This window comes from Thermobia domestica, chromosome 5, assembly GCF_964235325.1.
Source record: "Thermobia domestica chromosome 5, izTheDome1.hap1.1, whole genome shotgun sequence".
NCBI lineage: Eukaryota > Metazoa > Arthropoda > Insecta > Zygentoma > Lepismatidae > Thermobia > Thermobia domestica.
The window spans coordinates 182,591,582-182,606,812 of NC_137458.1; the positions used below are offsets into that span (position 1 = coordinate 182,591,582).

Genomic DNA, 15,231 nt, shown 5'->3' on the forward strand with positions numbered 1-15,231 from the left:
AATTAGGAACGTGTCAGGAAATTTTTGAAGTTTGTATAGTATCCTTGGGAAATTTCGGAAATATTCACAGAAGAGGAAAATATTTTTCCCGCACTTAGTATTGAAGATAGGAGATTGGTATTTGGCACAAGTAATTAGTACCATAAGTAATATTTTTAGAGTGATTTTCAGATCTTTATGTTAACCCTGGGCCGCGCCAGAGGGCCTCAAAATGGGGAAAAGGGATTTTTTCTGCAAAAATCCCTATTTTCCTCACTTGTAACCTCCGTAGGAACGTCCTAGGGCCATGCGGGTGATACCATCTATAAGCCTACTCTATTCTAAAGAGAACGACGTATGTATCACCATCCTACGATAATTAGGGACGTGTCAGGAAATTTTTGAAGTTTGTATAGTATCCTTGGGAAATTTCGGAAATATTCGCAGAAGAGAAAAATATTTTCCCCGCCCCGTCCTTAGTATTGAAGATAGGAAATTGGTGTTTGGCACAAGTAATTAGTACACTACGTAGTATTTTTGAAAGTGATTTCCAGATCTCTATGTTTACCCAGGGCCGCACCAGAGGTCCCGAAAACGGAAAAGAGGGATTTTTCGGCAAAAATCCCTATTTACTCAATTTGTCCCTCCTTCGGGACGTCCGAGGGACATGAGGTTAATACAATCTGGAAGCTTGCTCTATTCTGAAGAGAATGGTGTATGAATCGTGATTCTACGATAATTAGGGACGTGTCAAGAAATTTTTGAGATTTATATAGGGTATTCTGGGAAATTCTGGGAATATTTGCAGAAGAGGAAAATATTTTTCTCGTCCTTAGTGTTGAAGATAGGAGATTGGTATTTGGCACAAGTAATTAATATACTACGTAGTATTTTGAAGGTGATTTCTGGATCTCTATGTTTACCCAGGGTCGCGCCAGAGGCCTCCAAACCGGGGAAAAAGGGATTTTTTCAGCAAAAATCCCTATTTTCCTCAATTTTTCCCTCCTTAGGGATGTCCGAGGGACATGCGGGTGATACCATCTGAAAGGCTACTTCATTCTGAAGAAAACGACGTATGAACCATAATTTTACGATCATTAGGGGCGTGTCAGAATTTTTTTTAAATTTGTAGGGTGAATGTTAGGGAAATTTTAGGCGTTTTTTGATGCTCTCTCAAAATGGGTAAAAAATTTTCCCGCCCTTACTATTGAAGACAGGAATTTCGAATTTGTCACAAGTAATTAGTACACTACATAGTATTTTTCCAAATTTTTGGAGGTTTGTGCGCAGACCCGGTAGGGTCTCAGGGGGTCCTAAACTTTGAAGAAGTTTTTTTTGGTAAAAAATCCCGATTTTCCCTCAAATAATTCCCTTCTGGCATATTATAGGGACATGTAAGTGGTACCGTTTGAAAGGATGTTCCATTCTGAGAAAAACGAGGTATAAACTATGATCCTAGGATAAGTAGGGATGACACTGTCGCTGCTTATCTGAGACTCAAGAAAAACGCCGAAAAAGGCAAGAATTTAAAAGGGCTAATGTCGAATAAGTAATTTTGCTGTCGTCAGAATAAGATTGGAACACGATGCGATTTTTTTTTTTTTTAATCTCGAAAATGAATCCCCCTACCCCCTGCTTAGAAACTCTATGAATGAAGTACCGCGCAAGTTGCTATATGAAAAGATGGGCTGGTAGGTTTATCGCTTTGTGGATATATCTGGACCACTCTGGATCAGTGGGTGAAGAAAGGATTCATTAGGCCTTACAGGCGTTTGTTGAATATGTCTGGTTTTCCATACCTAACAATATTATACCAGATACTTCTGTCATTACCAACAACGAGTTGCTCAGCAGAGAGGATTATGAGTAAAGTAAAGATTGTAAAAAATAGACTAAGAAGCAGCATGGGAGATGTATGGCTCTCCGACATGCTTGTCCTTTCTTCCGAAAAAGACATTTTAGAATGCATTCCCAATAGCGATATTATAGACAAATTTGCTTTGTCGAGTGAGCAAAGAAAAAAAATTATTACTCTATAAAGGACATCAAGGGTAGGTTAATGTCACCACCACGACCAGTAATAATTTAATCCAACAAAATCATTCCTGTAAAAAAAAAAAAAAAAAAAAAAAAGTATGAGCGGCCTTAAAAAGAAGTGAAATCACAAAAATGAGCGCCAAGTTCTGGTGAACAACAGTTACAAATAGTGCTGTCGAAATCGGTTTTTGAAAAAACCGAAAACCGGTTTTTGAAAAAAGTGAAATTTCATAAAACCGAAATGTCGGTTTTGAAAACCGCATTTGCGGTTTCGGTTTTGAAAACCGCTTTTGCAGTTTCGGTTTTGAAAACCGCTTTTGCGGTTTCGGTTTTGAAAACCGCATTTGCGGTTTCGGTTTTGAGAACCGCTTTTGCGGTTTCGGTTTTGAGAACCGCTTTTGCGGTTTCGGTTTTGAAAACCGCATTTGCGGTTTCGGTTTTGAAAGCCGCATTTGCGGTTTTCGGTTTTCAGAAAACCGGTTTTCTCAAAAACCGAAAACCGCAAATGTCACAAAAATTCAACAGCACTAGTTACAAACACTCAAGGAATCACTTTCAAATTTAGATTTGAAACTTGCCTATGTTGTCTGTTGAAAATTATAAAGTAGTTTGACATAATTGTGAGCTAGTGGTAACCATACAGACAACAGCCAAGTTTCAAATCTAAATTTGAAGTGAGCCAGTGAGTGTTTTTAACTGTTTCCACCAGTACTTGGCGCCTATTTTTGTGATTTCAATTCTTTTTAAGGCCACTCGTACTTGGCTCTTTTACAGGAATTTTTTTTTTTTTGTTGGATATCACTTCTTTTTGTAGGCTAATTTCGAGGATAACATTTTATTTTGGTATCAAACTCAACAACTTGTAGCTCGTCTTACTTTTCATGTACAAGGGAATTATATCTATTTTGTAAAGAAAAAATAATACTACTAATTGTAAAAAAAGAATACCTGTGCCATACACAGTGTGTAGAAGTTTTTATACCCTTCAATATCCTTATAGAACATATTTAGTATTGTACACTACCAAGACTACTAATAAAAGTAATGCCATTTTTATAATTACTGCTGCCCCTACTACTACTACAAGCATTCTATAATACTACTACAGGAAATAAAAACAACAACAAAAATAACAATTACTAGTACTATAAAAACTACTCCTACACTGGGCAATTGTTTTTAGAGGACTTGAGTTTTGAGGAGGGAAGAGATTATTAGTTTTTGGGGGGAGTGCGCCATCAGTTTTGGGGGGGATGGGCACCCCTGATACAAGACGAACATGATGAACCACACAAACACATACACGCAAGGTTGAACGGAGCGTTAACTATTACGAGAGAAAACTAAAAGATTATTATGACAGAAGAAAGAACAGACACAGAAGGGTTCTCAACCCCACCTTAAGAGCTTAAGCATCCACCAACCGTCCACTGTGCTTTAGAAAGAATAAAAGCTGAAGTGAGAATAAAGCTGACTGTTTCACATGTGGCAGCAAGTACTGATGATTTCAGAAGAGTAATGAGTAACAAGTTTCTGCCTTTTCCTTTTTTTTTTTTTTTTTTTTTTTAGAAAACTGTAATGTAAAACATAAATCACACGAAAAAGTCACTTTACCTCTCAAAAAAGTAACTTTTAGTGACAAGTTTCAAAACAAGTAACTTTTAGTGACCAACTAAAAAAAAAAAAAGTAAATTTTAGTTAAAAAAGTGACTTGCTATGAGCCCTGTTCCGCTCAATGAATTTACGTGAATAAAAATATACCGGTAGTAGTAAATGAAATGAAATCTTTGAGTTTTACGTCCCACGGTTATGCCGGTTAGGCTAAAGGAGACGGTGATGATAAGTAATGAATGAAATGGTGGAATGAAGGAAGTGGGAGGAAACGGGAGAACCCCGAGAAAACCCACGCACACGGTGTTTGTACACCACAAAATTCACTTGGCGGGGGCTGGGATCGAACCCGGAACCCCAAGCACCAGAGGTGAACGCTCTACCACTGAGCCACCGCGGCCCCACCGGTAGTAGTAGTATCTAGTAGTAGTAGTATTGCAATAGTTGCGTAACATTATATACTGTTTTCTTTGAGTTTGTTTAAAAATGTATATCACTATTCTGAGAGCAGCCCCCCTTTTATTTTGAACATTCCCCCCCCCCCCAAGTTAAAATTTCTGGCGTACTTACTGGCAAAGCTATCAATCAAATGGTGTGTATATGTTACAACACGGGAAATTTTACCTTCCAATTTTTGATGGATTGCTAGTTATCCTCCTTACTCTACTGGTTAGAGTATGCGCCTTTGGTGCATGTGGTTCCGGGTTCGATTTCCGGTGGAAGAGCACAAAAATTAATTTAACATTCACTTTCATCAATCATCCGTCTTCTTCAGCCTAAGGGACATAATCGTGAGGCGTAAAAAAAAAATCTAGGGTTAATTCTGCATTCAGGGTGCCAAACTAGGATTTTAAAAAAATGGTTAAAGGAGAAACGAGTTATGGTTACGGAAGAGTAATTAATGTGTGAGTAATCTGCGAAGTGAATAAAATAGAAATTCAATGTGTATAATGGAGGAACACGACATGTTGCCGAGGGAGGGCCAAAACTAGGTAAAGAAATAAACAGAAGCCATTGCCAATCTATGCAAAACGTGAAGGTAAATATCCCGTGAAACATCTAATCTAACCTAACCTAACTCAGGCTATATTTAGCAAAAAATATCAACTGTTAGAAAAAGTAGAGTTTATCCAAAATCAATTTCATGGATTGCATCCCCAAACAACAGAGGGTTAGCTTAGGTTATTAGTCCAGTAAAGATAGGGTTGAGAAAGGAACAAATTCGTAACAAGTTGAAAATTGGTATGGAAGTAGAGGAATGTGTCAGGAATAACATATTAAAAGTCCCCTAAAATCCTACTGTAGCTTTTCCCGCAATTTTGAAAAATGGCCGCCATATTTAGACGACAACAAGGAATTTATGGGAAACGTCACCCTTTACATTTATTCCTCTAGTCACCGTTCTAATTATCACAAAGCCATGGATCATATATTGTTCGAAAGCTTGAAAGACAGAAAATCTAAGTAAATAACATATATGCGCATCGTGCTAAATTTTTAGAAGAAGAGGAAGAAGAAAGTAGCTTTTTATTTAAAAAAGGTATATTTCCAGAAATCATGGGAAGTTTGTAACACTGACAATTATTGCACATCAACGAAACAACATCAACATATGTCCTTGATATTTATCTCAAACATAGCCAACAATGATACAAATTGGTGCAATACAAGCTGAGAAAAAAATGATAACCAATATTACTTTCTGACAGGGTTGCCACACCCGAGACTCGCGATGATGCCAAACACGGGTCTGAATTATGCTAGATTTTTGTAAATTATGCCAGATTTTCAAATTATCTTTCCTAACTAATTTTAAAGACCCGCCCGTACTTATTTTCATTATTTCAATGAAATGTTTCAACTGTATTCATGTACAAAGCTAATATGACGCTATCAGGAATGATAATGAAATAAATTGGTAAATGGCACATTATAGGGAAGGAAGGTCGAATTTATTTTTTATGAATGGATAACATTTTGAGAAATATATACACAACATGCCGCTTCCGACACAGGCCTGAAGCATTTCTTTTAGTGTATTACTAGCTGTCCCCTGACGTTTATATCCCTCCCCTCTCAAGTTGTAAATTGAAAGGGACAGAAACATCCCAGATAACCAAACATTCAGGTTTCAGTTGACAGTAATAAAACTATGGGTAAGTAAATATGATTTGTAGTGTCACGTTTTGCTATTTTTGAACATTCTCTGAATTCAACAATAAATTACCACCGCGTAAATACTAACTGGTCTCATTGTTCCAATTATCGCTTCAACTAAGAAGAATAATTCCCGACGGTCCTTGAAACATCTAAATCTTAATACTTTTTCTGTTCATCAGAGGGAAGAATGAAATTATGCTAGATTTGGCCAAGATGCTAAAGTCAAGATGCTAGATGCTAAATGCATGTGAATTATGCTAGATCTAGCACCAAGATGCTAGATATGGCTTCACTGCTTTCTGACCTCTGTATACAAAAGTGCATAAGGTGACATACACTTTCACGACTCTAGTCACCTTCTGTTATGGATGTGCATTCTTACATCCAATTTGTCGACACTGACAAATTAGAGCACACAATTCCTGCTTTCCGACAACCGCACATACGATCACAGCCATTTTTACAGTTACAGGATATTAAATGCATGACATTACACGGAAAGGGTTCTTTGGTCATTCTTGTTGGTATGAGAATACTTCCTAATGCTTTCCTCCATATTCAGTCGCTCTCATATCATTTCCATGCCATAATTGAACCTGATGATAAGCTCTCAAGATATGATATTTCGCAGCATCACTGGTGGGTGGGAATGTTGCTAATTGTATTTCGTTCTGAATAGGGCAGCGATTTACTGTACAGATGTATGAATGATACTGGAATTCATCCAATCAGGTTACTATTGCCGGAGATTATACACTAGCATTATCATGGTTGAAAACGTCAAGTAATCGGCATAAATCTTCCCGTTTTTGAAGTAATCGCAATGCCTTTTTCTTTCCCTGTCGATATAAACCACATAATGTGTCGCATGGTAAATGAGCAAAACAGTTAGTACATTTGCCCATGTATCTTGCAGCTTCTTAGTACTAAATTCTTTTGTCACTTCTTGTCCACGTTCTGTCTTTCGAAATGTGGTGCCATACTGATTATTATCTTTTGCAAGCAAAAAGATTACAATGTCAACATCCTCTCAATTACTATGACGTGCCTACAAGGATTTAAAGACTTGGCTACTGCAGTTCTAGCTATGATTGTGTCAGCATCACTTCTTGCTTGCTGGATTTGAATTCAGCTTGTGTCAAATGAACCATCAACTCACGGGGGAAACAATCCTTATTTTTAAAATTACCCAAGAATTTATCCTTTTTAGTTGATAATACGGTTTTATTTGTGAATAACAAATCAATGAAGTTGCTGAGTGAATCTTTGACTCACGTCGTTCCTGCTCAGCGGCTTTTGTACAGTTTTCGGTACAATACCCATAAAAAATAACGTTGCTTTCGTTCCAAAGTTTGTGAGTACATAGCACACATACGAGTTGTACACGTCAAGGTATGTTCCATGTTGTGGCCAAACAACATGATGTAGAAGCCAGTCTCCATCTATAACGTACACAGTGTTCTCAATTTGAGTTTTAGAATCTGTCCGATATTCAAACATGTCATACAAAGCAGACTTTTTCGTTTTCCTCATGGACATTCCCGTGTAGAGAGAAAGTGGATAGGATGAAAGCTCGTAAGCAAAACACTGTCGGAGTTCTTCTTCGGACTTCAACACGATTGATTCGGTTGAAGATTAGCATGGTGTTTACAGCCAGTACGCTCATCACGGATGCGCACTGTATTGTACATTGCGGATAATGGGATGACTTTATCTTTTTATTTTTTACATTTCCAAAAGTTTGTCCAAACATTCCTTCCATAGCAGCCAATCCGATTTCCTTAGCTTTATCACAGTTGACCATTTCCTTACCTATTATGCCAGTGCTTAGGGAGGCGAGCTCCGGATATGAAGGAAATGGAGAATGCTGGCTAAACCAACGCAAGACTTTCTCTACAAGTAATATATCGCGCGATTGATTGCTTTCGTACAGTTCCACATGCCGAACAGTGTGAATTTCATATCTATCTTTGCTTAATAACTTTTCAAGACATTCTCGTAAGTGTTAAGCTGCTGGCATACTTGACACCCACCTAGATATTACCTTTTCAGTCATGCCTCTCTCATGGGACAGTCCACCACTTCCCTTCATTGCTCTCATTAAAACCTGCTCAATCGTTATATCAGACCATATACTACTCCAAAAGTATTTTTCCTGCGAATAGTGAAGTAACCGTCTCGTGTAAATAGCTGGAACTCGTGAGGATCTACTTCATCCTTCAGCCACAAGATTCCTTGTAAATATAGATGTGCGTATTTGGCATACAAAAGATACCCAGCTACATGGAAGTACGGCAACATTTCCCGTGTGCAGTGAAGGTGAAGACTCCAGTCTCCAGTTCTTTCAGCACGAATGAAAGGACACATAATTTCTACAAGCTGAAAGTACAGGGCAAAGACCTTAATTGTACGGCTTATTCTGCAGCAGCGTCCATGAATAACTTGAGATCATTTGCAGTCTTGATTATATTTGAGTGTTGAACAATTACATCAGAATCGATATCTTCTTTAGTCATTAGAAGAATGCAAACATCTCGGAATTGACGCACAAACTCCTCACTGGCGTCTAATTCATTAAATATATAAAATGTAATTGCCGTGTTAAAAAATGAGCTCGCAAAGCACGAGCATAATAATGGCCTGACATCATCCGTGAAATAGAGTTACTAGCATACACAAGACCAAAGTTCTTTCATGTCACTACCTTTCATTATATATGCAACTGCTCCCATAAATGACATTAATGTGTAACAATCCCAAGTGTAACAATCCCAAGTGTAATGTTGGAAATAGATTTCTTATTCATGTCAGTTGCCAGTTTGCTTCCCTACAATAGATGTTACGATTCAAGGGCTTTTGTGATATACAATAATTATTCTTTGCTTCACACATTCCCTCAGATACGCAAAAAGAATTAGGGAATTTCACGATCTGATTGCTGTTAGTGCTGAGAAGATAGAGGTGTATTTTAGTAATTTCCTTTTCCAAGTGAAACATTCCCGCTTCGTAATTAACTGACACATGGAGAAAGATATTTTATTATCTGTTTATGCAAGTATGTATTACAAAAACAAAGTAAATGTAGTCGCGTTACTTTTTATTCCATACTAGCTGAAATGCCCGTTCTTTGCACGAGGATGATTAGGTTCATAGAAACTATTTTTGATCCTCCTCTCTTCCTTGGTATATGCATATCAATAAAAGTGTAGTAATAAAATCTTTACAAAATATCCAATTTTTTGGGTTAATTTTTAACCCTTTTCTCCCTTATGATACGCCCTTTAAGGAATGTAACATGATAAATTCCAGCTTGAGATACGTACTAACTATGTTCAAAATCTCATTTTAAACTGTTCAACCATTTCCCCCTGAAGCAATAAGAAACAAGCGTCGTCGATTTAAGTATGAAGGACAAACATATAAAAGACTTCTTTCTTCCCTTAAAATTGAAATTTTCAAAAACAGGAAAGGACGTGTCCCCTAATTTTTAATGAAGCGTTTAATACCGAATTTCATCTTCCCAACTTGGCGTGCTCAAGAAACACTGTAATTTTGGCTGAAATTTTGAACCTCCTCTATTTCCATTACGACGTGCCCTTTAATCAAACACAGCAAATGTATTATTATTATCATTATTATTATTATTATTAAATATATAAAACTATAATTATACCTGTTGTTCTGTATGGTTGCGAAACATGGTCGCTTACTCTGAGGGAAAAACGTAGCTGAAAGAATTTGAGAACAAGATCCTATGACGAATAGTCGGATACAAAAGGGACGATAATAGGGGATGGCTGAAACTTCATAACGAGAAACTGCACGATTTATACCGTTTATCAAACATTGTTAGGCATATCAAGTCTAGGAGGCTCAGGTGGCAATGTCACGTAGCCAGAATGGAAGAAAGTAGGAACGCTTTCGAGCTTTTAACTGGAAATCCAATCGGGAAATGACCATTAGGAAGACCTAGGCAAGGATGGTAGGATAACATTAAGATGGATCTCGCAGAAATAGGAATACAAAGTAGAAACTGGAACCAGTTGCCTAAGGGCAGAAATCAATGGAGAGCTTTTGTGAACGCGGCATTGAACCTCCAGGTTCCAAAGACCACAGAGTTAGTTACTTAGTTACTAATAATAAATAATGTTCCAAAATTCATTTTAAACTGTTTAACCATTTCTCTATGATGTGATCAGAAACAAGAAGCAACATCGTTTTCAAATTATAGAAAACATTCCTCTTCCCCTTTTTAAAATGGAAATTCTCAAAAACGCTGGAACACGGGTCTACTTATTTTTAGTGAGGAGTTTATTTAAAAAGTTTCATCTCCCTAATTTGACAGGATCGTGAGATACTTAATTTTTCGCGTACTTTAACCTTCCGCTCCCCTGTCCTCATGGAAAATGCATTTTAACCAAAGTAACATATTTAAAAACTCAGTTCACATATGTGTTTACTACATCTAAAAATATGTGCGTGAACCTGGCAGAATCCATTTTCGGAAATAGAAAATAAACCATGTAGATCGTTTGTTCATCGTTTGTTCACGAATGTTGACATAAAATTTTCGTTTGTTCACGTTTTGTAAACAATTTATACGAAAAACAAAATGGACGGTGCCAACTTCATGCAGCAGAACCCATTTTCAGAAATCGAAAATAAACCATGCAAATCGTTTGTTCATCGTTTGTTCACGATTGATCACATAAAATTTTCTTTTGTTCACGATTTATAAACAATTTATACGAAAAACAAAATGGGCGGTGCCAACTTCATGCAGCAGAACCCATTTTCAGAAATCGAAAATCAACCATGCAGATCGTTTGTTCATCGTTTGTTCACGATTGTTCATATACAAGTTTCGTTTGTTCACGATTTATAAACAATTTATACGAAAAACAAAATGGGCGGTGCCAACTTCACGTACCTGAAAGTTATTCGAAATCGAAAATAAACCATGCAGATCGTTTGTTCACGATTGTTCACAAAATATTTCGTTTGTTCACGATCTATACGAAAAACAAAATGGGCGGTGCCAACTTCACGCAGCCGAACCCATTTTCAGAAATCGAAAATCAACCATGTAGATCGTTTGTTCATCGTTTGTTCACGATTGTTCATATAAAATTTTCGTTTGTTCACGATTTATAAACAATTTATACGAAAAACAAAATGGGCGGTGCCAACTTCACGCAACAGAACCCATTTTCAGAAATCGAAAATAAAGCATTTATACGAAAAACAAAGCACCGCCCATTTTGTTTTTCGTATAAATTGTTTATAAATCGTGAACAAAAGAAAATTTTATGTGAACAATCGTGAACAAACGATGAACAAACGCTCTGCATGGTTTATTTTCGATTTCGAATAATTTTCAGGTACGTGAAGTTTGCTCCGCCCATTTTGTTTTTTTGTATAAATTATTTATTAATCGTCAACAAACGAAAATTTTATGTGAACAATCGTGAACAAACGATGAACAAACGATCTGCATGGTTTATTTTCGAATTTCAATGATTTTCAGGTACGTGAAGTTGGCACCTCCCATCTTGTTTTTCGTATAAATTGTTCATAAATCGTGAACATACGAAAATTTTATGTGAACAATCGTGAACAAACGATCTGCATGGTTTATTTTCGATTTCAAACAATTTCCAGGTACGTGAAGTTGGCACCGCCCATTTTGTTTTTCGTATAAATTGTTTATAAATCGTGAACAAACGAAACTTTTATGTGAACATTCGTGACCAAACGATGAACAAACGACCTACATGGTTTATTTTCAATTTCCGAAAATGGGTTCTGCCAGGTTCACGCACATTCTAAAAATTCATTCCAAATGGTTTAACTGTTTCCTAGTGATGCGAGCACAAACAAGATCCATTTCATTTTTATATAACCGATGGTTCGAGGGAGGTAAATTTACCACAAAGAAAAAAAAGGCTTTTTTAAATAAAACGTGAAAATCTAGGGAAATTCTCCCGTAGACTGATTGACTAATATTATTGTTTTATTTTATTTATTTATTTATTTATTTTTATTTTTATTTTTATTTATTTTTTTTTTTTTTGTTCTACTCAAATAAACCAATATAATAGCAATAGTGTGTGTGTGTCATCAAAGTAGTATAATTTACGTACATTGTTGGCTAGTTGTATTTGTGTATTTTTTGCAAAAAAAAGGGGGAAAAGAAAAAGTTAAAACAAATAAACAAGAAACAAATTAAACAAACAATGGCGTTAAAAATGAAACAGTCGAAACTGTCATTGTTGACGCTCGCCCAAACGTGCTCTTTCTTGCGAACGAACATTTTCGAGCTTTATTCTTGGTGAGACACGGCATTTACGAGTTCGGTGTGTGACAGAACAGCGCAATAAGATTAGTGAATAACCAAGTAGAGGTCTGCACGAGCTCGGGCCTACAAAGCATATATCATTTCAGGCTCGGGGTGTGAATTTTTAAATATACAACCATATTTCTCGGGCCTTTTTGGGCCTAACTTTGTAAATCTACCGTACTGTAGACCCTACAATGTATTTGTCCTCTTCCTTCTGGAGAACTTTTAAAGCACAAATGCAAGATTAAACCTCTAATTGCTGTAAATAAAAATATAATTTTCCGTTAATTACTAAGTTTCTGTAATGCAGGCTTCGGGCTGATTTGATTACTACACGAGATCGGGCCGGGCCTAAATGCTAAAACATATTTCGGACTCGGGTTGGGCCTCAAATTGTAAATTCACGGGCCGGCTCGGGCACGAGCTAAAAATTCCGGCCCGTGCATACCTCTGTAACCAGATTATACGAATTGTTGATATATGCTTATATTAAATATCTGAGCATAATGCATATGAAAATTAAAGCGCGTTGAGGAAGGGGACATTAATACTTGAAGTCTCAAGTCACGACCGCCTAATCATCGTTAATGCAACCAGAACTTTGATATGTTTGTTATTTTTATGAGTTTTTTAAAATTGTATTAAGCATATGTGCCAGTAAATCGAATTTTCTTAAATGAGGGTAAATGTTGGTTCTAGCACATCTTAGAGCAAGTGGAAATGAAAACAAAAGTCTCGCAACGTCATAAAAGATTAGAAAAGTTAGAAGAGAACCGCCTGAAAACGAAAAATGATTTTGTAAAATACGATTCAAAACAGAGTGGATGATGAAAGATTCAAGGGTTGGCTTAAGGCGCTGGAGAATAATAGTGAAAAGTGTAGCTGTTCGGCATGTAGCGTGACGTTGTTACGGAAAAAGCGAAATAGAAAAACATTCTCAAGGCATACACTCTGTAAGATCTCATTCTTTCTTGAAAATCAATTAAAAGGTAAAAAAAAAAAAAAAAAAAAAAAGCAGAAATTTACTTGGCGGCGTTTATGAGAGTATGATGTTCCTTGTGCAAAAGATTGGCAGCAGAATCGCATTAGATGTGTAAGTTGTGTAAAGTTATTGTTTGAAATGAGATAATCAAACTAGGAGACATAGTATCCTCCTTGCTTACTAAATAACATTTGAATCTCTGGTGAGTTCCTCCGTGGCTAAGCGGTTAGCGTACGCGCCTTTGGCGTGGGAGACCCGGGTTCGATTCCGGCGAGAGCTTATGTGGTTCGGATTCCACATTAATTAGTAAGTCCACGTCTCATATAGCCTCGCTGCTGAACGGGACGTTAAACCCAAAATCAACCCAACCCAACTTGAATCTCTGGTTACCCTTTCACAAATCAACAGCAGACATTGGAAGAAAATTATGTAAGTATTTTCGTTTTCTTTTAAATTTCATTACAAATTGTGTGGAATCATTAGTGTTGAAACATTATTAACTTTGACATTTTTGGACTGTTGTATTTGGTACTTCTTTTAATATAGCTAAATTAATCTTATCAGATGAGTACTATCATAAAAATTGAACATTCGACAAACTAGAGAAATTTTGATACGAAAAGTCAAAATTTTGTCAGTCGAATGAAATTTTCTTAAGGAAACCTATGAACACTGTTTTTACAGAGAATTTGATCGAGCGCAAACCCGATTTCAAATGTTTTTTTTTTGTTTTTTGTTTTTTTTTTTTTTTTTTTTTTTGTGGTATTCTGTTATGGTGATAAATACATACTTTAAGTCAATTATGAAATTAGGCATATATTAAAAACACGATTAAAGAAAGTAAATATAATGACATTAAGGTTATTATTTCTATCAAAGTTTTCAAGTATATTTCTGGAGATGTTTTTCTGGAGGGGTTATTGTGGGTTTTATTCCCCAAAAATGAAACACTACCGAATTTTGGGCTGGGGAATATTCCAACAACCCTGGTATTCCTGGATCTGCTCTGCGGCACTTCATCCAAATTCAGGTATGTTTCACGAGAGTTATTATGGCCTACTGGATAAAACAAAATTAGTTGTATTTCTGAATGATATAGGTATGAATTAAATTTATATATGATATGCTGCTTTTCATAGTAAACTTCGTTGAAGGTGAATAAGTTAGATGTTTTATGTATGATTCTTTAAATATTGTCTGAATTTTTCCTTCATATTTCCTGACAAACTAAATCAACAATTAAACATCTGATATTTCCTACTTCAATAACAAAACAATATGCTGTTGTGAAAAATATTTCTTTATCTTCGCACAAACTTGTTAAATTAATAGATCAATCGATTTTCATTTAATTCTTAAGGAATTAATATTCACACGTACCTTAGCACCAATTCTATTACCACACTGACCACATTGAATATGTAAAATTTCACGCATTTTCATGAGTTTATCCACCATCAATGAGCTCATACCAAACAAAAGGAGATTGTAAACTACAAGCAGTGCTGCCAATACCTTAAGTGGAATATTTCCTTATGTCGTGTAAAATTCCTTTCATTTATTTGACAGTTATTTACAAGGATTTATACTAAATATTGATTATAAGACATTTCCGTAACGTAGCACTTTTTAGTACAATCTCCATAATATCATTCAATTTGGGGTTATTTAACAATAAAATTTTGTTACAATTTACAGTTATTAATACATTATTGACATACAACGATTTAAAATGTCTGATAACGAATTTATAATTAGTGAACTGTATTTCTCCTTGTCTGTTCAAATTTAACGTTCCATGCAGTAATAATATAATAATCAAAAAACATAGAAATGCTTCTGAATAATTATGGGGTTCCTTATGAGATAGATTTCCTCTAATTCTTAACCGGTGGGTAACGTACCCAAAATGGCTGAAACGTTCGCCCGTTGTGCGGCGATACTGATCCGTTGAATAAGGAATGATGTAGATCGTTTATCTACCGATATAAGTGTTATACGATGGCCGATTTCATTGATAAAATTATCTCCTTCTTGACCCCAAGTACCATTTGATTATATGTCATTTGGAACAAACGAATATTTATTAAGGGGATCAATATATTTATTCCTTTTGTCGGTC

At 36.0% G+C, this 15,231-nt stretch overlaps 1 protein-coding gene across 1 annotated transcript in view; it reads right to left on the reverse strand.

The window, feature by feature from the left end:
• LOC145686311 (tubulin beta chain-like) overlaps positions 1-14,588 on the reverse strand; it is a 297,132-nt gene extending 282,544 nt beyond the window's left edge. The window contains exon 1 of the mRNA XM_081759461.1: positions 14,490-14,588. Coding sequence (XP_081615587.1) covers positions 14,490-14,579 — 90 coding nt within the window. The 5' untranslated portion in view covers positions 14,580-14,588. The remainder of the gene's footprint in view (positions 1-14,489) is intronic.
• Positions 14,589-15,231: the final 643 nt, after the last annotated feature.